Source organism: Oreochromis niloticus, unplaced genomic scaffold, assembly GCF_001858045.2.
Source record: "Oreochromis niloticus isolate F11D_XX unplaced genomic scaffold, O_niloticus_UMD_NMBU tig00001912_pilon, whole genome shotgun sequence".
Taxonomy (NCBI): Eukaryota; Metazoa; Chordata; class Actinopteri; order Cichliformes; family Cichlidae; genus Oreochromis; species Oreochromis niloticus.
This window is the reverse complement of record NW_020327506.1, coordinates 22,687-48,882: the sequence shown is the minus strand read 5'-3', so window position 1 is coordinate 48,882 and position 26,196 is coordinate 22,687. Positions and strand designations below refer to the sequence as shown.

The following is a 26,196-nucleotide window of genomic DNA, read 5'->3' as shown; positions in this document are numbered from 1 at the left end:
GAATTATTAAAGATATTTGACTTGCAATGCATCATAACTGAGTAGAGGCGAAGCAAAAACTCTACTCTACAGAACATACTGCATTTAGTAGAAATACTATGTTTTAGCACAAATACTATAAAATGGCAGAAATACTAAAATTAAGCAGAAATATTATATTAAGTACAAATCCTATAAAATAGCAGACATAGTATGATTTAGCACAAATGCTGTATTTAGCACAAATCTTATAAAATAGCAGAAATAGTATGATTTAGCAGAAATGCTGTATTTAGCACAAATACTGAAAAGCAGCAGAAATGCTATGACTTAGCACAATAGTAATAACTTAAATAGAAAAAGTTGGAAAAGCAAAATGAACAGCTGAAAAAAGTCCCACAATCACAAATATGGACACATATGGAAACACACAAGCACAGAGGGACACACACAGGATCAAATTCAGTCAACCAGTCTCAATATATTTGTTACGTCCCCTCCGGAGGGGTCTAGGCGTGCAAGTGAGGGGACCAGTAACAAATGGGTCCGGAAACAGAATGAAAAGGAAAACACACAGTTGTTTCTATGATAATATAGCTTTATTACACATGAAATAGTTCTCTTACAAACAACATTAACTTAAAGAGCCGGCAACGCCGTTTTACCTTTAATGCCAAAAAAACAAAGGAAACACTCGCAGCAACAAAAGACGAGAAAACTACTAAACAAAAAAGGAAGGCACTTTCCACACTTCCTGCTTAACTCCTCACCACGAAGAAGAGACACTCTCTGGGCCCACAAGCCCGTCTACTCACTAACCAGAGGGAGGCTGTCTGTCCAAAAACCTAGCACCAAGAAACCATGTAGAGCCACCAAGGGAAAACCACCCTGCTCACAGCTCATCCCCAGTTTAAGTAGCCTCAGTGGTGATTGCTGTCACGGCTCAGGTGGCAAACGAGGCAAATCAAGGGCAGCTGTGTCCTGGGGAGAGAGGAGAGTGAGAGAGACAGAGGGGTAGGAGTGGCAGGAGAGGAGGAGGCGGGGAGAGCAGGCAAAACACCCCACCCAAACACTCCCACAGCCTCACAGGATGTAACATTCCCCCCCCCTTACATTAAAGCTCTACCAAAGCTTTACAACAACACCTTATCGCGAGCTGCGTGAGAGTGCATCAGCCACTATATTGTCAGTACCTTTTTTGTGTTTGATCACCAGATTGTAATCTTGGGCCAGGAGTGCCCAGCGCATCAGTCGCTGGTTGTGGTTGTACATCCGGTTCAGAAAAACGAGGGGATTGTGATCTGTGAACACTGTCACCGGGGAAGCGCTAGAGCCCACATACACTGCGAAATGCTGCAGAGCTAGAAGCAAAGCTAAGGCTTCTTTCTCTATGGTAGAGTAGTTCAGCTGATGGTGTTTGAACTTTGCAGAGAAGTAACAGACTGGATGGCACACACCCTCCTCATCATCCTGCAGTAGAACTGCCCCGGCTCCGGTGGCACTGGCATCGACCTCTAGCTTAAAGGGCCGAGAGAAGTTAGGAGCCGCCAAGACAGGGGTGCTGCACAGGAGGGATTTTGCCGACTCAAAGGCATGCTGACACTCAGCTGACCATTCAAAAGGCACCTTTGGGCTACACAGTTTGGTTAGTGAAGTCACGACCACAGAAAAGTTTTTACAGAAACACCGGTAATATCCAGTCATTCCTAGGAACCGCCTTAGTTCCCGTCTGGTGGTTGGAATCGGGTAGTCCAGGATTGCCGTAATTTTCGCCTCCACCGGGCGGACCTGTCCAAACCCCACCTGCTTACCTAGGTAAGTGACTGTTGCCTTACCAAACTCACACTTAGCGAGATTGAGGGTCAACGAGGCCTCGGCTAGCCGCTGAAACACTGTCCTCAGGAGGGACATATGATCTGCCCACGTGTCTGTGTATAGCACTACATCATCTAGATACACATTGCACTGGGGCACATCTCCCAACACCAACTGCATCAAACGCTGAAAGGTAGCTGGGGCATTTTTCATGCCAAAGGCCATTACTGTGTATTGCATGAAGTGGTCAGGGGTGACAAATGCAGAAATATGTGAAGCTCTGGAAGTGAGAGGCACCTGCCAGTAGCCTTTAAGGAGATCGAGTTTGGTGATGAATTTGGCAGGGCCTATGCTGTCGATGCAGTCTTCCATACGAGGAAGCGGAAACGAGTCAGAGACTGTTACAGCGTTTACCTTCCGATAATCTGTGCAGAAACGGGGTGTGCCATCAGACTTAGGCGTCAGTAGACATGGGGAGCTCCAGGGGCTACAACTAGGTTGTGCCAAGCCATTTTCTACTAAGTACTCAACTTCCTTTTTCATCACCTCACGTTTGGCGATGGGGCAGCGGTATGCATGCTGCTTGATTGGGGCTGCGTCACGAACATCAATGTCATGCTCACAAACATTAGTACGGGAGGGTACGTCACTAAAGAGAGACGGATAGGAGCGCAACAAGCCAAGTACATCCTTACACTGGGACGGAGGAAGATGAGACAGGTGGGTCTCGGCCTTAGCTAAAAAAACAGAATTTGACAACCGCCCACATTGCTGTCCCTCAGAAAGGGTACCCAGATCATCATCACCCTTAACTTCTACACTTAGCAGGGTAACAGGGACTGAACCGGGGACAGCCGTCCCAGCGGCGTCTGATGGTTCTGTCATGCTGGTGTCTCTGGTATGGTATGGTTTCAGCATGTTAACATGGCATAGGCGAGTCTTCCTCCTGCGTTCTGGGGTGTTGAGAATATAGTTGGTGTCAGACACTTTTTTCACTATCACATAAGGGCCTGAGAAACGAGCCATAAGGGCAGAATTAGGCACGGGCAACAACACAAGAACTTTGTCCCCAGGCTGAAACTGTCTTTCCACTGCTTTTTGATCGAATCGTCTTTTCATGTTTGCCTGGGATACACAGAGAGCCTCTTTAGCTAACAAAGCAGCCCGTTGCCACCTGTCCTTGCAAGTTTTCACAAACTCGACCACATTAGTTTTAGGCACACAACCACTGAGAAAACTCTCCTTCAGCACCTTTAGTGGACCCCGCACATCATGTCCAAACACCAGGGTAGCTGGGCTGAACCCCAAGGACTCCTGCTTCGCATCACGTATAGCGAACAACACAAAAGGGACCCCCTCATCCCAGCTTTTTCCTGTGTCATGGCAATACTTACTCAACATTGCCTTGAGAGTTTGATGCCACCGCTCAAGTGCACCTTGTGACTCTGGGTGATAAGCACTAGACACTGAATGAGAAACCCCAAAGGACTGTAAAGTCCGTTTGAAATCCCTGGACATGAAATTGGTGCCCTGATCTGTCTGCACAGTTTTCGGGAGGCCAAAGGTGGTAAAGAATTTGACTAGTGCTTTGGTAATGTTTGCTGTTGTGATTCTCCGCAGAGGAATTGCCTCGGGAAATCGAGTGGACACACACATTATGGTTAACAGGAATTGATTCCCGGCCCGAGTCTTTGGTAAGGGGCCAACACAGTCTACCAGGATATGCTCAAACGGTTCACCGACAGCAGGGATAGGACGTAGAGGGGCGGGGGCACCGTCTGGTTTGGTTTACCCACAAGCTGGCAAGTGTGACAGGTGTTACAAAACTGCACTACATCTGCTTTCATTGCCGGCCAAAAGAAATGCTGCAGTATACGGTCGTACGTTTTAGTAACACCCAAATGACCTGACCATGCATGATCATGTGCTAACTGTAGTACATGCCGCCGCAGACTTGTCGGAACCACTATCTGCCGCACTGTACTCCAGTCTTCTCCAGGCCTTGGGGTCCACTTGCGCATCAATAAACCTTCCCAAACGAAAAATGTCTGCTTCTTGCTCCCCTCACCACCCTTATCCTGAGCTGCAGTGGTAAAACACTTAATTAATGAAGGGTCTTCTTTCTGAGCCTTCACAAGCGCTCCGCGGGTAAGCAGAAAAGGAGCTCCAGACTCAGGAGCTGGCTCAACCACACTTTGAGCCGACTCTAAGGCTCCATTATCTCCCTCATCAGTACGGGGCATCACATCCTTTTCTAGAATAGAGCCAATCACTGAATCTGACAAATCAACCCCCCCACCTTGTTGCCGGGCGCGTGAACGAGTCAGAACGCTCACCGGGAACACATCCGGGTGCTGCTGGCTGAGGGCATCTAGCACCGGCTCTATAACAGGATTGTTGGTCACCTCAGGGGTAGGATAAACTTTCCCACCCGCGATATCATTTCCCATTATAAAATCCACCCCATTAATCGGGAAAGACGGCCGCACACCCACTGAAAAGAAACCACTCGCTAGCTCACTCTGTACCCAAATACGATGGAGGGGAGCAGGCACAAAACTCATCCCAACACCTCTCACAATGATGCTAGCGTCACAGTCAGACTTCTCATCAAATTCAAGCACACTGGCTAGCATGAGGGACTGTGAGCCACCGGTATCACGCAGGATGGTCACTTCACGCTTGTCCTCGGGCTTACCAGACAGCGAAACTGTCCCCTTAAAAATGAAGGGCTTAAAACACTCATCCGGGGTCTCAGGGGAGGGGGGCCTACTGACAGGAGGCATGGTTTTAATCAGCCCCACCCCTTTTGGTTTACGTGAAGTGGAGACTGATTGTTTCCGTTTATAAGCTTCACAATCTGCGATCAAATGGCCAGACTTAAAACAGAAAAAACACTTCCGGTCTGCCTTGGGACGGGACACAAGTACCTCACTCCTCGGGTGCTGTGCAACTGGCATCTCGCTAGCCTTCACTGGGGCATCGCGTCTGTCATACCTGCTGACACTGGTTTTGTGGACGAGCGCGAACTCATCAGCCAATGTCGCCGCCTGCTGTAGTGAGGACACCTTATGCTCATTAATATATACTGCAATGCGCTCAGCAATGCAGTTCTTAAATTCCTCTATGAGCATTAGTTCCCGGATCGAAGCCAGGTCAGTGGCTTTGCAGGCTGCACACCACCGATCGAAAAGAACTCCTTTTTCCCTGGCAAAATCAAGATAAGACTGACCCTGTCCCCTTTTCAACCCCCGGAAACGCTGCCTATAGGCTTCTGGGACCAGCTCGTAAGCCAGCAGGATAGCACTTTTCAGCTTATCATAGTCCAGGCTGTCCTCAGCTGACAGCGAGGAACAAACTTCCTGAGCCTTGCCTGCCAGCTTACATTGGAGCAAAATTGCCCACGAATCCCGTGGCCAGTGCAAAGCTGTGGCTATCCGCTCAAACGAGTCAAAGTAGCTATCAACCTCAGTGTCACGGAACACCGGAACCAGACGACTGTTTTTTCCTACATCAAACGGTGTGTCTGCCTGGCGAATGGAGGCAGTCGGAGGAAGGGAAGCCTGCTGGAGTTCCAGCTGTCGCAACTTAACAGCTGTCTCCGCCTCCACCTCCACCTTTTTCAGTTCAACCTCCCGGGCTCTGGCAAGCTCTGCGTCTAAACGCCTAAGCTCCAACTCCTTCCTTAACTGGAACTCCCTCTCACGTTCCTCCTTTTCCAACTGGAGACGAGCCAGGCGTATACGGAGCTTAGCATCCTGCTTCGAGCCTACACTTGATTCAACGGAGAGGGGTTCAAAGCGAGGCAATGTCATGGGTGGGTCCTCAGGCAGCCCCTGAGCAACAGGTGTAGACACCGACGGACCTACAGCTTGAGCTGGCACCTGCGGAACAGGCTGAGATGCTACACCATGCTCAAGTGGGCTGGCAGACACTGGCAAGGCCACTATCCCTTTTTCCACCAAGCCAGACACAAGAGCAGCTTTCAGCTCAGCCTTACGCAAAGCCGTGGAGACAGAAATGCTATAAAACGACGCCACCGCATGCAAATCCCTCTTCCTACATGCGTCCAGCAGGACAAGCGAAGGGTTTTCCTTAAACACGGCAATATCAAAGGTAGCCATTAGATCCAAAACAAAAACTACCTGAGGCTAACAATAACAACAAAGAAGCACCACCTCCAACACACAAATGAAAAACAGGTGGGAAATATGTGTGGCCACAGGTTAACCAATAAATAAAAATACCACTGACCCTCTCCCCAGACCTACCTACTAAAAACTTAGCCTAGTTAGCTTCGGGAGTGTACCAGGCTCGAGGCAACTTTAAAGGCAAAGCATCAAGTGCACAAAGCACCGACTAGCCTACCCCCGACAGGGAACTAATCCCCACCCGGGATTACTCCGAAAATAAAAAAGGCAAAATAAAAAATGAGTGCCTGAAGGAGGAGCTCACGCTCAGCTAGACACTCCCCTGTGCTAACTGGAGAGAGAGCGCAGCAGATACAATACAACTAAACAAGCCACCGGCAAACAACTCACTAATAATCAATTGCCGTTCCTTCCATTCATATCCCGGACGAGCCCCCACATTGTTACGTCCCCTCCGGAGGGGTCTAGGCGTGCAAGTGAGGGGACCAGTAACAAATGGGTCCGGAAACAGAATGAAAAGGAAAACACACAGTTGTTTCTATGATAATATAGCTTTATTACACATGAAATAGTTCTCTTACAAACAACATTAACTTAAAGAGCCGGCAACGCCGTTTTACCTTTAATGCCAAAAAAACAAAGGAAACACTCGCAGCAACAAAAGACGAGAAAACTACTAAACAAAAAAGGAAGGCACTTTCCACACTTCCTGCTTAACTCCTCACCACGAAGAAGAGACACTCTCTGGGCCCACAAGCCCGTCTACTCACTAACCAGAGGGAGGCTGTCTGTCCAAAAACCTAGCACCAAGAAACCATGTAGAGCCACCAAGGGAAAACCACCCTGCTCACAGCTCATCCCCAGTTTAAGTAGCCTCAGTGGTGATTGCTGTCACGGCTCAGGTGGCAAACGAGGCAAATCAAGGGCAGCTGTGTCCTGGGGAGAGAGGAGAGTGAGAGAGACAGAGGGGGTAGGAGTGGCAGGAGAGGAGGAGGCGGGGAGAGCAGGCAAAACACCCCACCCAAACACTCCCACAGCCTCACAGGATGTAACAATATTGAATTTAAATCATACAATAAGATGCTCCCATAAAAACTCTCTCTCGCCCTCTCTTTCTCTCTCTCTCTGTCACACACACACACACACACACACACACACACACACACAAACACACACACACAGGGAGAGAAAATCAAGTTTCTAGGTCAGTCAAGCAGCCTGGGAGCTGCTAAATTTGAATCCACCAATCAGAGAGGCTGTGTACTTTTTCCCGCCAAAACAGGTGCACCTGTTTTTACACACACGCAGCACAGAGACAGGATTTGTGCTGTCTACTTTTCATAGTGAGGACTCCCCTGAAACAAATGGCTATAATTTCCTAACCTTAGGGGCTAGAACAGTCATTCTTACACCGTTTTGTTCAGAAGAGATGGGAGAATCTTAAAGTGTTGACAATTTGTCATTAAAATATGAATTATTGAAGATATTTGACTTGCAATGCACCATAACTGAGTAGAGGCAAAGCGAAAACTGCATTGACTTGCCCTCAAACAACGCTTTCTAACTCTAAATCTATTTGGAGTATAGATATCATTCTTTCACCGTAAGAGACAGCAGGCTTTGGTGAACAGTCATGGAAATTTTCAGGTCTCTGTGGAAATCTATCAAAAAGATATGACGAGAGAAAAAAGTGCCTCATTTCCAGAGTTTGAAATCTGAAGAAATTTGAGCGAGGGACAAATTTCCTACCCTTAAACAAACCCAATTCATGGCCAAATGGTAATAGATGAGAAAAAAAATCTTGAATTGTGAGCGTCAGGAGTGTCTGAAGATATATTGGCACAAGGCTCATGTCTTAACTTCGCTTCGTTCGGGAGATATGACGATTCGAAAATGCCTCTCATTACAGAAATCAAGCAGTGATTTTAAACAAACTCTCCATTGACTTTCTATGGGGATTTTTGAGACTTTGTGTTGGTCTGGGGAGATTTGCCAAAATTCTATAAATCCCACAACAATGATAGTGACATTTCCTGAAAGCCAGCAGAAATACCTACGTTTTGATGTATAATTTGTGTGGGTTGAGTGAAAATTGAGCGAGTAGCAAGAAGTTGTTCGGACATGAAGAGAAGACTGCGAAACTTACAGTGGCTCACTGAAAGCCAAGTGCATAGCAACCATAACAACGCATGTATTTTGTGAAAAATCACAAAAATTAAACTCAAAACTTAAAGAGGGATAAGATGAAAATGGTAACAGATATGAAAAAGCTGAATCACACAAGAATAGCAGAAAAATTTGTGAACATTTTAAAGTTTGAATGGTTGTTCTAGGTGAAAGTATGAGTAAGTAATTAAGTTTCAAAAACAAGCAAGTTTTAGCAGAATTTTGGAAGTTTTCCATTCATTTCAATGGGACAAATTAAAGGAAAAAAGCTTAATATTTTAAAAAGTATAATAGCAAAAAATACCAAAAGTCATAGCCGGAAAGAGCAAAAATAGCAGAATAGTTTAAAATTTGAACGGTGAAAATAGCACAAAAATTGTGGAAGTAGTTAAACAGCAAAAAACGTACGGAAGCAACTTGAATAATAACTAGAAAAATTTGCATTTCCTGCGAAAATGCTGTGTGGATGCCTTAACGCTGAAGCTGTCTGCTGAAAATGACTGAAAAAGATGAAAAGCTGCAAAAATTGTATGGCAGTAAAGAAACTGAAAAATTCTGCTAAATACACGTGAAAAAACAGAAACTTTTGCTGAAAAGAGGTGGAAAGGCAATGATTCTGCTTAAAAGGGGTAAAGAAGTTCAAATTTGTACTGAAAAAAAAGAGGAGAGGTGAAAACGTTTCTTCTGAAATGAGCAGAAGATACTGAGATTTGTACTGATAAGAGGTGAAAGGCTGAAAATTCTGCTTAAAATAGGTGAATCAGCAGAATTTCTACTGAAAAGAGGTAAAGAAGTAGTTGCACTGAAAAAAGGTGAATCAGCAGAATGTCTGCTGAAAAAGAGATTTCTGTTGAAAACACCTGAAAAATCTGGGATTTGTGCTGAAAAGGGGTGAAAAAACTCACAATTCTGCTGAAACGGGGTGAAGAAGAGGTGTTTAGCTGTTGAGAAGAGTTAAATAAGTTGAACTGACAAATGCGATGATATGGCACAAATACTATGATTGGGTACAAATACTATAATTTGGCACAAGTACTATGATTTAGTATAAATACTATGATTTGGCAGAAATAGTATGACTTGGCAATAATACTGCGTTTTAGCACAACTACTGAGATTTGATTGAAATACTATGATTTAGAAAAGATATTATGACTTTGTACAAATACACTGTTTTGGCACAAATAATATGATTTGGATCAGATGCTATGATTTGAAACAAATACTATGATTTGGGAGAAATACTATTATTTAGTTGAAATACTATGATTTTCCAGAAATACTATGCCTTAGTAGTAATACTATAACATAACAGATATATGATGATTTTGTAGACATTCTGGTTTTACACAAATACTATAATGTGGCAGAAATACTATGTTTTAGCACAAATACTATGATTTGCTATAAATACTATGATTTGGCACATATACTGTATTCAGCAGATATACTATAACAAAATAGAGAGTCTACGACTTAGTAATAATACTATAACATAATAGATATACTATGATTTTGCAGACAGTCTATGTTTTTGCACAACTAGCACAATGTGGCAGAAATACTATGATTTGGCACAAGTACTATGATTTAGTAGAAATACTCTTTTGGCACAAATACTATGTTTCAGTACAAATACTATGATTTGGCAATAATACTGCGTTTCAGCACAGCTACTGAGATTTGATTGAAATACTATGATTTAAAAGAAATACTATGATTTCGTACAAATACTATGTTTTGGTTCGAATACTATGATTTGCAAAAAATAGTGTGATTTGCACAAGTACCATGATTTAGTACAAATACTACGAATTGGCAGAAATACTGTGACTTAGTAGTAATACTTTAACATAACGGATATACTGTGATTTTGCAGACATAGTATGTTTTTGCACATATACTACGATTTTGCTCAAATACTATGAAATTGCAGTAATACTATGATTTTGAAGGAATACTATGAATAGGTAGAAATACTATGCCTTAGTAGTAATACTATAACATAACACATATACTGTGATTTAACAGACAATATGTTTTTGCAAAAATAATACGATTTCGCTCAAATACTATAAAATTGCAGTGATACTATTATTTTGAAGGAATACTATGATTTGGTAGAAATACTATGCCTTAGTAGTAATACTATAACATAACAGATATACTGTGGTTTAGCAGACATAGTATGTTTTTGCACAAATATTGCGATTTTGCTCAAATACTATGAAATTGCAGTAATACTTTGATTTTGAAGGAATACTATGATTAGGTAGAAATACTATGCCTTAGTAGTAATACAATAACATAACAGATATACTGTGATTTTGCAGACATAGAATTTTTTTGCACAAAAACTACGATTTTGCTCAAATACTATGAAATTGCAGTAATACTATGATTTTGAAGGAATACTATGATTAGGTAGAAATACTATGCCTTAGTAGTAGTACAATAACATAACAGATATACTGTGATTTAGCAGACATAGTATGTTTTTGCACAAATACTACGATTTTGCTCAAATACTCCGAAATTCCAGTGATACTATGATTTTGAAGGAATACTACAATTTGGCAGAAATACTATGTTTGGGCACAAATACTATGATTTGCTATAAATATTATGATTTGGCACAAATACTATGATTTAGCAGAAATACTATGTTTTAACATAAATAATATCTTTTGACAGAAATTTCTGCTAAAAGGTACTATTTCTGCTTTTTAGCAGAAATACTGTAATTTTGCATAAATACTATGATTTGGGATAAATACTATGATTTGGCAGATATATTGTATTCAGCAAATATACTAGAACATAACAGACATTCCTCCACTTAGTAGTAATACTATAACATGAAATAAATATTATGGTTTTGCCCCAAAACCATGATTTGGCACAAACAACATGATTTTTCAAAAATACTATGATTTAGCAGAAATACTATGATTGAGCAGAAGTACTAAGATGTAGTAGAAGTACTTTGATTTAGCACAAATACTATTATGGAGGAGTAATACTTTAACATGGGAGAAATATTGATATACACACACACATACACATAGAGCAAAGTGTACAGGGGCTGTTAAGAGTCTGGGCTTGGTATATCTAGGTCAGCTAAATTGGCTGCACCTGCTGTAATCAGCACTTACACACACAGACATAGAGAGAGCTATGGGTTTCCTTCAGTGTATTTCTCACATTCAGGATTCCCCTCGAACACATGGCCATAATTTCCTAACCGTAGGAGCTAGAATGCTCATTCTGACACCGTTTTGTTCAGAAGAGATGGGGAAATCTGCAGGTCTTCATAATTCAGAGATAAAATATAAATTATTGAAGATATATGACTTGTAATACACTGTAACTGAGTAGAGGCAAAGCAAAACTGCCTTGACCTGCCCTCAAACAACGTTTTGTAACTCTAAATCTGTATGGAGCATCAAAATCATTCTTTCACCGTAAGAAACAGCAGGCTTTGGTGAAGAGTCATGGAAATTTTCAGGTCTCTGTTGAAATCCATCAAAAAGATCTGACGAGAGAAAAAAGTGCCTCATTTCCAGAGTTTGAAATCTGAACAGATCTGAGCGAGGGACAAATTTCCTATCCTCAAACAAGTGTAATTCATGGCCAAACGGTAATAGGTGAGGAAGAATTTCTTGAATTGTGAGCATCAGGGATGTCTGAAGATATATTGGCACAAGCGTCATGTCTCAACTTTGTTTCGTTAAGGAGATATGACGATTTGAAAATGCCTCTCATTAGAGAAATCCAGCGCTGATTTTGAAGAAACTCTCCATTGACTTTCTATGGAGAGTTTTGAGACTTTGTGTTGCTCTGAGGAGATTTGCAAAACATCTGTAAATCCCACAACAATGATAGTGACATCTTCTGAATGCCAGCAAAAATACCTACGTTTTGATGTATAATTTGTGGGGGTTGAGTGGAAATTGAGCGAATAGCAAGAAGTTGTTCGGATAAGAAGAGAAAATTCAGAAATTTCCACTGTCCACTCTGAGTTAATTGCATAGCAACCATAACAACGCATGTATTTTCTGAAAAATCACAATTTTGCAACTGAAAACTTAAAGAGGTATAAAATTAAAACGGTAGAAGATCTGAAAAAGCTGAATCACTCAGGAATGGCCCAATAATCTGAGAACATTTTAAAGTCTGAATGGAGTTTCTAGGTGAAAGTATGACAAAGTAGTTAAGTTTCAAAAACAAGCAAGTTTTAGCAGAATTGTGGAAGTTTTCCATTCATTTCAATGGGACAAATTAAAGGAAAAAAGTGTAATATTTTAAAAAGTATAAGAGTAATAAACACCAAAAGTCATAGCACACATTAGCAGAAATAGCAGAACAGTTTAGAGTTTGAACTGAGAAAATCGGCTGAAAACTGAGGAAGTAGTTAAACGGCAAAAAACGTACGGAAGTCCTAAGAATAATAATAAAGAACTAGAAAAATTTGCATTTCCTGCGAAAATGCTGTGTGGATGCCTTAATGCTGAAGCTGTCTGCTCAAAAACTGAAAAAGATGAAAAGTTGCAAAAAGTTGTATGGTGGTGGAAAAAAAAAATATTGCCCTGAGCAGGATTCGAACCTGGCCCTCCAGGTCTCAAGGCAGCCACTCATCTCACTGAGCTAAACTCACTCTGACAACGAAGAGGTGGAGAGACGGACCATTCTGGTGAAATGAGCAGAAGCTGCTGAGAATTGTGCTGATAAGAGGAGAAAAGGCTGAAAATTTTGCAGAAAAGAGGTGAATCAGCAGAATTTCTGCTGAAAAGAGGTAAAGAAGCAGAAAGTTGCGCTGAAAAGAGATGAATCAGCAGAATTTCTGCTCAAAAGAGTTTTTTCTGAAAACAGCTGAGACTTGTGCTGATAAGAGGTGAAAAGGCTGAAAATTTTGCAGAAGAGGTGAATAAGTAGAATTTGGCCTTAAAAGAGGTGAAAATTCTGCTGAAAAGAGTTCAATCAGCAGAATTTCTGCTGAAAAGAGTTCTGCAGAACTCTTTTTAGAATTCTGCTGAAAAGAGGTTTTTGCTGAAAACAGCAGAAAAAGCTGGGATTTGTGCTGAAAAGTGGTGAAAAAACTGAAAATTTTGCTGAAAAGGGGTGAAAAAGCTGAAATTGAGTTAAAAAAGTTTAACTGTTAACTGAAAGAAATGTTGTCATAAGCGGGATTTGAACCCCGGCCTTCCAGTCTGAGAACGGATGCTCATCTCACTGAGCTAAACTCACTCTGACAAAGAAAAGGTGGAGAGACGGACAACTCTGCTGAAATGAGCAGAAGCTGCTGAGAATTGTGCTGATAAGAGGAGAAAAGGCTGAAAATTTTGCAGAAAAGAGGTGAATCAGCAGAATTTCTGCTGAAAAGAGGTAAAGAAGCAGAAAGTTGCGCTGAAAAGACATGAATCAGCAGAATTTTTTGCTCAAAAGTGTTTTTTCTGAAAACTGCTGAGATTTGTGCTAATAAGAGGTGAAAAGGCTGAAAATTTTGCAGAAGAGGTGAATAAGCAGAATTTGGCCTTAAAAGAGGTAAAAATTCTGCTGAAAAGAGTTCAATCAGCAGAATTTGTGCTGAAAAGAGTTCTGCAGAACTCTTTTAGAATTCTGCTGAAAAGAGGTTTTTGCTGAAAACAGCAGAAAAAGCTGGGATTTGTGCTGAAAAGGGGTGAAAAAAATGAAAATTTTGCTGAAAAGGGGTGAAGAAGCTAAAGTATACCAAATCAAAGTATTTGTGCCAAAACATAGTGTTTCTGCCATATTGTGGTACTACTACATTACAACATGAATACGGATTAAAGATGAAAGAAACTGGCAACAAATTCCTCCACTACAAACCAGTCTGATACCACTTCTTTGCAGTGTTCATGTTTACTAAGGCACTACCCAAAAGGCGCCACAAGAGGGCACTCCAACACAAGAGATGAGGTGAATGAGCAGAATTTCTGCTGAAAAGAGGCAGAAGGTTCTGTATGTAGAAAAAGAAACACTGTTGAACCATGTGTGAAATAAATAAAGAAATGAAATGAACGAACAACCTGGTTCTGCTCAAATTCACCAATCAGAGGTACTGCCTCTGTCTGCTTCATCAGGCTGTGTACTTGTTTCTGCCATGGAGCGTTAACAAGAATCTGAGGTCCATATTAGAAAAGCTGCTAAAATCATAAAACTTTGCAGAATTGTAATAAATTAGCAATATAAATTACAGGTCTGTGATAGTGTATAAATTTGTAGTGAAAAAAAAAACGTGGACCAAGGTGGGATTGAACCCACGACCTTTGAGCTGCAGAGCCGTGTCATTACTGATTGCGCCACCTGGACAGGGGGCCGCGGTCCGACAGACAGATACTTGGGCAGTCAGAAAATAGATCGCGGTGAGAGGCGAAAAACGCCGTTTTTTGGAGTTACAAAACGTCGTGTAACTCGAAAACTAGGAGGGCTAGCAGCATAATTCTTGTACTGGGTGAATCAGCGGACTTTGGTGTATTTTGACTGCGATTTTCATAGCTCGTTCTACCTCCGTCGCGGAGATATGACGAGAGAAGAAACGGCTTCATTTCCAGAGTTTGAAGACAGAGAAGGACAGATTTCCACCCCTCAAACAAACGTAATTCATTGCTCAACGGTAAGATAATTGTAAAAACTGCTTCCACTGTGAGTGTCAGCAGTGTCTGAAGATATATTGGCACAAGCCTCATGTCCTAACTTTGCTTTGTTAAAGAGATATGGCGATTTTAAAATGCCTCCCGTTACAGAATTTCAGCTCTGAATTTCAAAACCTCCCCATAGACTTTGAATGGGGAGTATTGAGACCTTGTGTCACTCCGAGGCAAATTGCGAAAAAACGGTAAATCTCACAATAAAGATAGTGACATTGCCTGAAAGCCAGCAAAAATACCTACGTTTTGATGTATAATTTGTGGGGGTTGAGTGCAAATTGAGCCAGTAGCAAGAAGTTGTTTAGACATGAAGAGAAAATTCAGAACGGACCAGCACTCACTCTGACTTAATTGCATAGCAACCATAGCAACGCATGTATTTTCTGGAAAATCACAATTTTGCAACTGCAAACTTAAAGAGAGATAAGATTAAAACGGTAGAAGATCTGAAAAAGCTGAATCAGACAGGAATAGCCCAATAATCTGAGAACATTTTAAAGTTTGAATGGAGTTTCTAGGTGAAAGTATGACAAAGTAGTTAAGTTTCAAAGACAAGCAAGTTTTAGCAGAATTGTGGAAGTTTTCCATTCATTTCAATGGGACAAATTAAAGGAAAAAAGTGTAATATTTTAAAAAGTATAACAGTAATAAACACCAAAAGTCATAGCCATCATTAGCAGAAAGAGCAGAACAGTATAGAGTTTGAACTGAAAAAATCGGCTGAAAACTGAGAAAGTAGTTAAGTGCCAAAAAGTGTACGGAAGCAACTAGAGGAATAACTAGAAAAATTTGCATTTCCTGCGAAAATGCTGTGTGGATGCCTTAACGCTGAAGCTGTCTGCTGAAAAAGCTGAAAAAGTTGAAAAGTTGCAAAAAGTTGTATGGTGGTGAAAAAAAAATTTCACCCTGAGCAGGATTCAAACCTGACCCTCCTGGTCTCAAGGCAGCTACTCATCTTACTGAGCTAAACTCACTCTGACAAAGAAAAGGTGGAGAGACTGACAATTGTGCTGAAATGAGCAGAAGCTGCGGAGAATTGTGCTGATAAGAGGTGAAAAGGCTGAAAATTTTGCAGAAAAGAGGTGAATCAGCAGAATTTCTGCTGAAAAGAGGTAAAGAAGCAGAAAGTTGCGTTGAAAAGAGATGAATCAGCAGAATTTCTGCTCAAAAGAGGTTTTTTCTGAAAACAGCTGAGATTTGTGCTAATAAGAGGTGAAAAGGCAGAAAATTTTGCAGAAGAGGTGAATAAGCAGAATTTGGGCTGAAAAGAAGTGTAAATTCTGCTGAAAAGACTTCAATCAGCAGAACTTCTGCTGAAAAGAGGTGAATGAGCAGAATTCTGCTGAAAAGAGGTTTTTGCTGAAAAGGGGTTAAAAAGGTGGGATTTGTGCTGAAAAGTGGTGAAAAAACTTAAACTTTTGCTGAAAAGGGGTGAAAAAGCTGAAATTTGTGTTGAAAAGAGTTAAAAAAGTTTAAGTGTGAACTTAAAGAAATGTTGCCATAAGCGGGATTTGAACCCGGCCCTCCCAGTCTGAGAATGGATGCTCATCTCAATGAGCTAAAACACAGGTCAACTCGGCAAGAAAAATCAGTGAGGCCACTGATAATATGGCAGAAATGGGCAAAAAATATTGCAAAAAAAATTCAATATCTCAAAAAGTATAGGAGTTATGAGCACCAAAAGTCATAGCACCCATTAGCAGAAACAGCAGAATTTTTTAAAGTTTGAACGGTGAAAATCGGGTGAAAACTGAAGGAGTAGTTAACGTCCAAAAAACGTACGGAAGCAACTTGAAAAAGAAAAATAAAGAATAAAGAGAAACAGGAACTCAATAGTGTGGAAGCCCTTTTAGGGCATCCACACAATAAAGAACTAGAAAAATTTGCATTTCCTGCGAAAATGCTGTGTGGATGCCTTAACGCTGAAGCTGCCTGCTGAAAAAGCTGAAAAAGTTGAAAACTTGCAAAAAGTTATATGGCGGTGAAGAAACTGAAAATTCTGCTGAAAACAGGTGAAGAAGCAGAAAATGTTTGCTGAAAAGTGGTGAAAAACCAAAAACTTCTACTGAAAGGGGTAAAGACAGAAAAATTTTTGCTGAAAAAAAACATTGCCCTAAGCAGGATTCGAACCTGGCCCTCCAGGTCGTAAGGCAGCAACTCATCTCATTGAGCCAAAGTCATCCTGACAAAGAAGAGGTGGAGAGACTGACAATTCTGCTTAAATGAGCAGAAGCTGCTGAGATTTGTGCTGATAAGAGGAGAAAAGGCTGAAAATTTTGCAGAAAAGAGGTGAATCAGCAGAATTTCTGCTGAAAAGAGGCAAAGAAGCAGAAAGTTGCGCTGAATAGAGATGAATCAGCAGAATTTCTGCTCAAAAGAGTTTTTCCTGAAAACAGCTGAGACTTGTGCTAATAAGAGGTGAAAAGGCTGAAAATTTTGCAGAAGAGGTGAATAAGCAGAATTTGGGCTGAAAAGAGGTGAAAATTCTGCTGAAAAGAGTTCAATCAGCAGAATTTCTGCTGAAAAGAGTTCTGCAGAACTCGCTTCAGAATTCTGCTGAAAATATGTTTTTGCAGAAAATAGCTAAAAAAGCTGGGATTTGTGCTGAAAAGTGGTGAAAAAACTGAAAATTTTGCTGAAAAGGGGTGAAAAAGCTGAAATTGAGTTAAAAAAGTTTAACTGTTAGGTGAAAGAAATGTTGCCATAAGCAGGATGTGAACCCCGGCCTTTCAGTCTGAGAACGGCTGCTCATCTCACTGAGCTAAACCCACTCTGATAAAGAAGAGGTGGAGAGACGGACAACTCTGCTGAAATGAGCAGAAGCTGCTGAGAATTGTGCTGATAAGAGGAGAAAAGGCTGAAAATTTTGCAGAAAAGAGGTGAATCAGCAGAATTTCTGCTGAAAAGAGGTAAAGAAGCAGAAAGTTGCACTTAAAAGACATGAATCAGCAGGATTTTTTGCTCAAAAGTGTTTTTTCTGAAAACTGCTGAGATTTGTGTTAATAAGAGGTGAAAAGGCTGAAAATTTTGCAGAAGAGGTGAATAAGCAGAATTTGGGCTGAAAAGGGGTGAAAATTCTGCTGAAAAGAGTTCAATTAGCAGAATTTCTGCTGAAAAGAGTTCAATCAGCAGAATTTCTGCTGAAAAGAGTTCTGCAGAACTCTTTTCAGAATTCTGCTGAAAAGAGGTTTTTGCTGAAAACAGCTGACAAAGCTGGGATTTGTGCTGAAAAGTGGTGAAAAAACTGAAAATTGTGCTGAAAAGGGGTGAAAAAGCTTAAATTTGTGTTGAAAAGAGTTAAAAAAGTTTAACTGTTAACTGAAAGAAATGTTGCCATAAGCGGGATTTGAACCCGGGCCTCCCAGTCTGAGAACGGCTGCTCATCTCACTGAGCTAAAACACAGGTCTTCCCGGCAAAGAAAATCAGTGAGGCCACTGATAATATGGCAGAAATGGGCAAAAAATATTGCAAAAAAAATTCAATATCTCAAAAAGTATAGCAGTTATGAGCACCAAAAGTCATAGCCGGCATTAGCAGAAAGAGCAGAATTTTTTAAAGTTTGAATGGCGAAAATCGGCTGAAAACTGAAGGAGTAGTTAAGTGCCAAAAAGTGTACGGAAGCAACTAGAATAATATAGTGGAATAAAGAATAAAGAGAAACAGGAACTCAATAGTGTGGAAGCCCTTTAGGGCATCCACACAATAAAGAGAAACAGGAACTCAATAGTGTGGAAGCCCTTTAGGGCATCCACACAATAAAGAGAAACAGGAACTCAATAGTGTGGAAGCCCTTTTAGGGCATCCACACAATAAAGAATAAAGAGAAAAATTTCAGAAGAAATTTTATGTGTGCCTATGCCGCTGCTAATCACTGTAGTTGCCATTCATACGGCTACAGAGAGCAAAACTCAGAAGAGCAGCCATTCTCCACCATGAACTATGGTAAAAACAAACACCGCTCACGCTTCACAGATGACAGCTTACAGTTTTGTGTAAAGATGAAGTTACTTCGTACAGCGCCGATTTGCAGACGCTGTGCACACAGGTTCATGAGCAGAAGTCCCATTGTACCACGGCAGACCCGACAATGTTTGCATGAACACGCTTTGAAGCATTACATTATGGACCACTTTTCACACATGCATTCACTTTTTGTTTTTTGTTATTTTTACACAGTGTTCTGAATTATGAACAATGGTCTACAGCCAATCTTGTGTATTATTATACAAACTTTGGTTGTGAGATTCAGATAACTATTTAATAAAAGCTAAATATTTTATATGAGAGTAAGAAAGAAAAGTATATCTTTGTGTCCACCTTTCTCTGTTAATGCCCTAGCTGCCCCCCCCCCCGCCGGTAAAAGCTTTGCTAGATCCGCCCCTGCACAGTTACCAGCTGTCAGCTACACAAAAAAGGAGCTTGGTCTTTGTCTCTCAGAAACAACTCATAACTTCCCTTCAACTCATTCATGTCACCTAAAGTGTAAACCTGTTTCTCCATCACCAGTTCAGCTCTGATGATTCAGTAAGGACATCTCCTGATTTCATCTTCATGCTCCAGCAAACATCAGCTGATACTAGAAATTAAAATCAAAAGAATTCTAACAACAGCTGATCAAGCTTAAACGTGCTGCTGTTGTTTAGCGCGATAAATAAGAGCGAACAGCCGATCATTGATCAGTTTCATGATTGACGTTTCAACACGCGAGAGAATGACAGGGGAGGCTTCGTAACGACAGAATAAATCATAATGTTTTCTCTGAATGTGGGACGATTCCGTTTGTACGGCACGGCAACTCTATGAACTAACCCTAATGAATAAAATAAAGTCCAACGTCAGTAACGTAGTGCGCACACAGCTGTATATAAACTCCCGTGGCAGTACGATTGTAAAAGGTCAACGAAAATAAATTACACCTAAACTCGGTTTATATCTGACCCAAATAGAGTGCAGTTCATAACTTTTTACCTGAAATTCAGTTCACCTCACGCTCCTGCCTTCGCTTTCCCTGATCCACGATTGACCTCCGCGTTAGCAAACACCGGTCGATCGGCGGTCGCAGCATGTCCTTTCTGTCATACACCGGTGGATAGCTGCCCACTGTTGTAGCTCCGCATTATAGCACCACCAAACAACTCAGTTATTTTTTCCACATCCAGCTGTAACTCCGATTCTGTGCGAGCATTTGCGAGAGACCGGGGAGGTGAAAGGAGAGAGAGAGTCCCCTCGCTGTCCATTTGCAGCCAAGTGCGGCAGCTAGCTAGGTAGCCGGCTAGCTGTCAGGCAGGACCGAGGTCGTCAGAGCACTGTCGCTAATAATGGGATGTCTTGATAAAACAAGCAGATATTTGAAGTTTACACACCTACATTCTCGCCTGAAAATATCTTAAAAGTTTATTTTGTGACCTAGAAACACTAATAAAAGACATATAAAACGAAGTGGTGGCCGCCATTGTTTAACTCGGCAGAGGTGTGCTATGAATTGTGGGATATGGAGTTTTCCACCAAGCATAGAAGCCATTGTGTTTACCGTAACTATTCAATGGTTCGCGCAACCTTAAAACCTCCAATGGTTCCTGAAAGCAGCGAGGCTGTGCGCGCCATTGATATTGTCATCATTACGGTATCCAAATAAGGGTAGACAGGCTGTACCACTCTCGGCATACCACTAGAGAGAGCCAACACACCACAAATGAAGTTTGAAATTTGTTTCAATGGGACCAAAAGATGGCGCCAACACACCACAAATGAAGTCTGTTTATTTGGCGCCAAAAGATGAATTGGCCCAAATTTGCACTAAAATATTAATATTTAAAAAACTATAAAAGTCATAAACACCAAAAGTCATGACATAATAGTCCAGCTCCAGCCGCACAAAATGATCTAACATATGTAACCCTAATGTCAAAACTGTTCGGCAGAGGAGCGCGGGAAAATTTTCACTAAAATATTAATATTTAAAAAACTATAAAATTCATAAAGACCAAAAGTCATAGCACACCATTCCAGATCCGGCCGCACAAAATGAGGTAACATATATGAAGCTTGTCTCAAAACTGCGGGGCGAGATTCGCTGCAAAATTTCAGGCGGAAACTGGAGAATAATAATAATAATAAATCCGACGAATAGTAATATGTGTGCCTCTTGGCATAGGCACACATAATAATAATAATAATAATAATAATAATAAATCCGACGAATAGTAATATGTGTGCCTCTTGGCATAGGCACACATAATAAAGAATAAAGAGAAACAGGAACTCAATAGTGTGGATGCCTAAAGCATCCACACAATTAGAACTACACACTTCTAAATGTTATTTTAGGAAACTTATTCTCACAGGATAACATGACACATTATTTACATTTCTGTCAAAGCTTCTTTTTGTTGCTTTTATCATTTTTGTAATGAGTCATATTCATGAAGTAGATTAAAAGAAAATCAATCAGACAATACTATTTCAGGTGATCATTCACTGCAGTATTCTCTACCTGTAAGATAAAAGTATGTGAAGCATTACTGACCTGCTGTGACGTCTTTGTGCAGCAACTTATTAAATTCCAGTTCTTTGTATTCTTTTCGGCAAAGAAAGACACGGCTCAAAGTGGTCTAACTCAAAAAATGATCTTTAATTTTACATTTTCCGGAAAATGGAGACTGAGCACAGACAGAAACGCCAGCTCAGGTCTGGGGCATCAGGAGCCTGTCTCGCTATATATATTTTGCAACACGTCACCCATAGTTTCGATACAAACAAACTCCTTCTACTCAGTTCCTCTTTTCTGTGTCTGATTTATTAATATGCCTGTGCACTAAAACTTCCTGTGCAGCTTGCAATAACTTCCCCTTTCTGAGGTCTGTTGCCAGGGCAACCTGTCTGAACTTAGGTTCACTCTGTCTGCTCCTAATATACTACAAAAACATGAAGTTCCTGTCTGCCTGTGACCTGGTCAAATCTGGGCCTCTCATAAATCTAATCAGCAGATAAGCATTAAGAATATATATTTAAATCTCAACAAACTCTAAACATTTCTGTAACTGCTGATCGTTCATGTCAGTTTGAGTTAGTTTGCTGCTTCTAAAACAGTTTCTTATTTTTCTCTGACATGCCTTGTAAGAACGACTTATTTGCTTTGTGTCACTGTCTCACTTTCTCCTGAGACTCAGCTCACATACACCATACTGCCAAAAGTATTCAGTCACCACTGAACCACAGACTTCAGTTGTTCCAGTCCATAACCACAGGTGTATAAAATCAGCACCTGGGCATGCAGACTGCTTCTACAAACATCTGTGAAAGGATGACTCGCTCTCACTACAGCATATTACTGTGATAGGGTACTACTACATATTGCACTGTCAGCTGTTAGTGGGATTATAACAAAGCTCAGCCATGAAGTGTTAAAAACACAGAGTGGGGTCAGTGGATGCTGAGGGACACAGAGGTCGCCGACTTTCTGTAAATCACTACAGACAACCAAACTTCACATTCAGATGAGCTCAAGAACAAATGTGTTTCCATGGCAACCAAGCTGCATCCAAGCTTTACATCATCAAGCACAATGAAAGCATGTGATGCCACTGGACTCTAGAGCATGGAGACGTGTTCTCTGGAGTGACCAATCACACGTCTCCATCTGGCAATCTGATAGAAGAGTGAGTTTGGTGGTTGCCTGGACAACAGTACTTATCTGACTGCATTGTACCAAATATAAAGTTCTCGTCAAACATTAGTGTCTGACCTCACAAATGGGCTCCAGGAAGAATGAAGGGCTGCATCCTCCTGAGGCCGCAATTGTAGACCAATTACGTCACAGTGACGCGGCGAAGGCTGTCCAAGTTCGTAGACTCCTCCAAGTGCAGCCAACAAATGCGTCCTCCTTTTCCCCAGATTTGAAGGATGGGTCGGGTGTATCCTATGTGGCCCAACCTATCCCAGAATTCATTACGTGTCCCAGCCAATTCCAGTTTATAACAATGGCGGCCGCGACTTAGTTTTAATGTTACTCTTATTATTCTTTCTGGGTCACAAAATAATTTTTTAACATATTTTCAGGCGAGAAAGTAACTGTGTAAACTTCAAATATCTGCTCGGTTTATCAAGACATCACATATTTGCAAAAGTGCTCCGACATTCTCGGAGACGTCTGTTACCCACCAGCTCGATAGCTAGCCAGGGGTTCAATGGTCACTAGAGCCGGCGAGAACAGCAGACTCCTGGCACATCATTTTCAGACCCCCTGCGGTCTTTGGCTACTCAGGTTTAACATGATATACAAGTCACTTGGATAACTTAAAAATGTTATTATTTGGCTTTTTTTCAGTGTTTTATTTGTTCCTGAGTAAATCGGTTTGGCTGAGATTAAAATTATAGTTTTCACACAGCTGAATAAACGTCAAACAGAAAACTGAATAAACAGAAGTGTGAGATGGTAGAATTTACTCCAGTGTCCTGTTATATTTTAGATAGCAAGGAGCAGGCGGCTGAGTTTATTAAACTCCACCGAGACAATCTGCAAATTTCATTAAAAGTTTAATAAATTATCATCTTGTCCTTATTTTAAGTTAGCACATACCTTAAACACTATAAGCTGTAAGCTAATGATAGTTATATAAGAGCAGATGCATGCTGGTGCAATAAGTTGTCTGTTTTACGTCCAATGGATGCATGATCTGATTAGTCGACTATCAAAATAATGGTTTGTGGTAGCCCTAGTGGGAGGGCTAGAGTGATTGACCTAAGCTGCTAACCAGAGGGCAGCGGGTGAAACAGGTGGTGGGTGGGGTGTGAGGGGTCAACTGTGATGGCCCTGGTTTACCTGAGACAGGTGGATCTGATGATGGCCTCCAGGGGTGGCAGAGGGAAGCCAATGTTGATTTGGGGGGTGTTAATGACCCTCTGTGCAGCCTTCCTGTTCTCAGTCGTGGCCCCTGAGTGAGGAGGGTAGAAGGCCAGCAGCAGCTCCTGGTCCAGGTTCTTCTTCCTCAGGACATAAAGGAGGTGCAGCTGCTGCTGGGCCTTTTTTTACCAGGGTGATGGTGTTATGAGAGGGGAGTGGACTGTCTGTGCCTCCTGCAGTCCATTATTACTTCTTTGGGTTTTAAGAATGTTCAGCTTCAGGTTATTCTCTGAGCATCAGTGGGACACGTTCTCTGCTAGGGCTGTTCGATATAACCATCTACATCGGATGATGATATGTAAACGTCTATTGTTTCATATTACACGCTATTGTTTGTTTCCTGGTGTCACAAAATAAACTGTTTACGGCGATATTTTTTCATGGTTTTGATGGTCACTGTAGCGGCTATATTAATTTCTTAAAGTTCTCGCTTCCTCTTAAATTTAATATAACCACACTACGGACGGACAAGTGGCTGTTTTTACGCATTGTCATTAGCAACAGCGATGGTAACACATTTTTTATTTTCTACATAAACCGTTCACAATAAAGCTCAAGATCCTGTTGAGATTTTTCAAAATAAACTAAAATGATGACAAACACAAGGACCAGTCAAAACAAATCGAGGACGTTATTCCTAAACGAGGGGCTCCCTCTGTAGCATGGACGTGGTTTGGTTATGAAAAGTCTGACAAAGACCAGAAAACTGTACTCTGCAAATTATGGTGCAAACCGGTCCAACACCACAGACTCAAACACGACAGACCTCTGCTACCACCTACACAAGAATCACGTGACAGAGTGTGGAGAGAGTTTACGGACGAGAAGCAAAAAGAGCCGTCAGGTGCACCAAATAAACCTTAGACCCAAACGTCAGAACAGGCTTTTCCCTGCAGCATGCCATGGAATAAATACAAAGAAAACAGCGGCCGTTACAACTTCTGTCTAAAAATATATAGTTTCATTCATCGGTCAAACTTATCAGAGCTCTGCTGATCAAAAAACAAGATTACAACTAAAGACTGCTAAATACTATTTTAGGAAACTTGTTCTCAAAGAACAAACTGACAGATTGTCGTGATTTTCAAAAGAATTTTAGTAATTATTATTTATTAATGACTCATATCCAGGAAGCAGATAAAAAGAAGACAAAGAAACATTTACCTTAACCATTTATTGCAGTTTTACTCATCTATAAAATAAAAGTATGTGAAACATTGCTGACAGTATCGTCTTTGTGCAACTATAAATATATCTGTGACTCCTGATCGTTCACATCAGTTTGAGGTTTTTTGGTAAATCAGAAGCATTTTATTACACTGGAGGTGTTAAAAGTACATGTGCTTGTAGTCTTGGTTTATTCCTCGCAGGTTGTTTTGGACATTAAATACATTTGTGGTCAGAGACACTGATATATTTGCATCATAGTGTCTGAAACAAGACCAAATGAAAGCTGTTAGGATTTGGCTTCCTAAGCAGTTGGGATGGACTCTGTGGGTTCAGGGAAAAAAAGGAATGACTTCACAAAGTGTCAATAAAACCAGTTTTAGGAGCTCTGTACTCTGGAGCCTGGTGCTGAGGCTAAGCAGTCTGCTAAAACACTTGCGCCATCATTCAGAAAGAGCTCCGAGTCCCTCTGTGACTAACACCCAGGATCACTAATGTGGAGGTGTGGAGCAGGAGGATGAGGACAGGTGGAAGAAACCAAACTGACATCAAAGAGTTCATGTTACTAACAGCTCACCTCTCTGCAGCAGACACAGGCTGAACTTTAAAATCAACAATGTGACCATTAGACCAGTCACTCTTTAAGGACACACAGCTGGGTCCAGGTCCAACAGGTCTCCCATGGATCCTGTCAGAGAAGAATAATGTGTTTTTCATTTGGAGCCACAGAAGCTGATGAAGACTTAGAATACCTTCATCATCTCAAAGAGAAACAGGTTTGTAGGCTGAGCATGAGCAGAAGGAAACTCCAAACTACTGTTTTACAGTGTAAGAACAGAGCGCCACCCAGAGGTAAACACAGTTATTTACACTGTGCAGGACTATTGATGGTCCCACTGTGAGCAGCAGGAGTTTAAATGTTGGACATGTTTTATAGAATAAAGGAATTCCTTACTCGGTTACTTCCTTTGAGATGAAGTTTAGAGATCAGGAAACAACATCAAACAGTGCATTTAAATCAGACACCAAACTGACATCAAGGAGTTCATGTTACTAACAGCTCACCTCTCTGCAGCAGACACAGGCTGGACTTTAAAGGTAATGATGTGATCATTAGACCGGTCACTCTGTAAGGACACACAGCTGGGTTCAGGTTCAGCTTCATGTTTGCGTTTAGTTCCTTGTTCCTTCCTGTGAATAATGATGGAGCAGTGATGTGAGTGCTGAGCTGTGACATGGAGAAGAGTCATGGACAGTTAGAGATGGTCATCTCACCTCTGAGCTTTGGTCTGGCTCTCATGTTCCCCACACAGAGTGCTTTTAGAGGGAGGGACTCCCTCCTCT

At 41.3% G+C, this 26,196-nt stretch overlaps 1 protein-coding gene across 1 annotated transcript in view; it reads right to left on the bottom strand.

Moving 5' to 3' along the window:
* Positions 1–26,186, bottom strand: part of LOC112844880 (protein NLRC3) — a gene marked incomplete at its 5' end in the record, with an annotated part of 50,781 nt that extends 24,595 nt beyond the window's left edge. The window contains 3 exons of the mRNA XM_025904490.1: positions 25,430–25,540; positions 25,918–26,043; positions 26,128–26,186. Of these exons, the coding sequence (XP_025760275.1) occupies positions 25,430–25,540; positions 25,918–26,043; positions 26,128–26,186 (296 nt within the window). The remainder of the gene's footprint in view (positions 1–25,429; positions 25,541–25,917; positions 26,044–26,127) is intronic.
* Between the last annotated feature and the right edge of the window lie 10 nt (positions 26,187–26,196).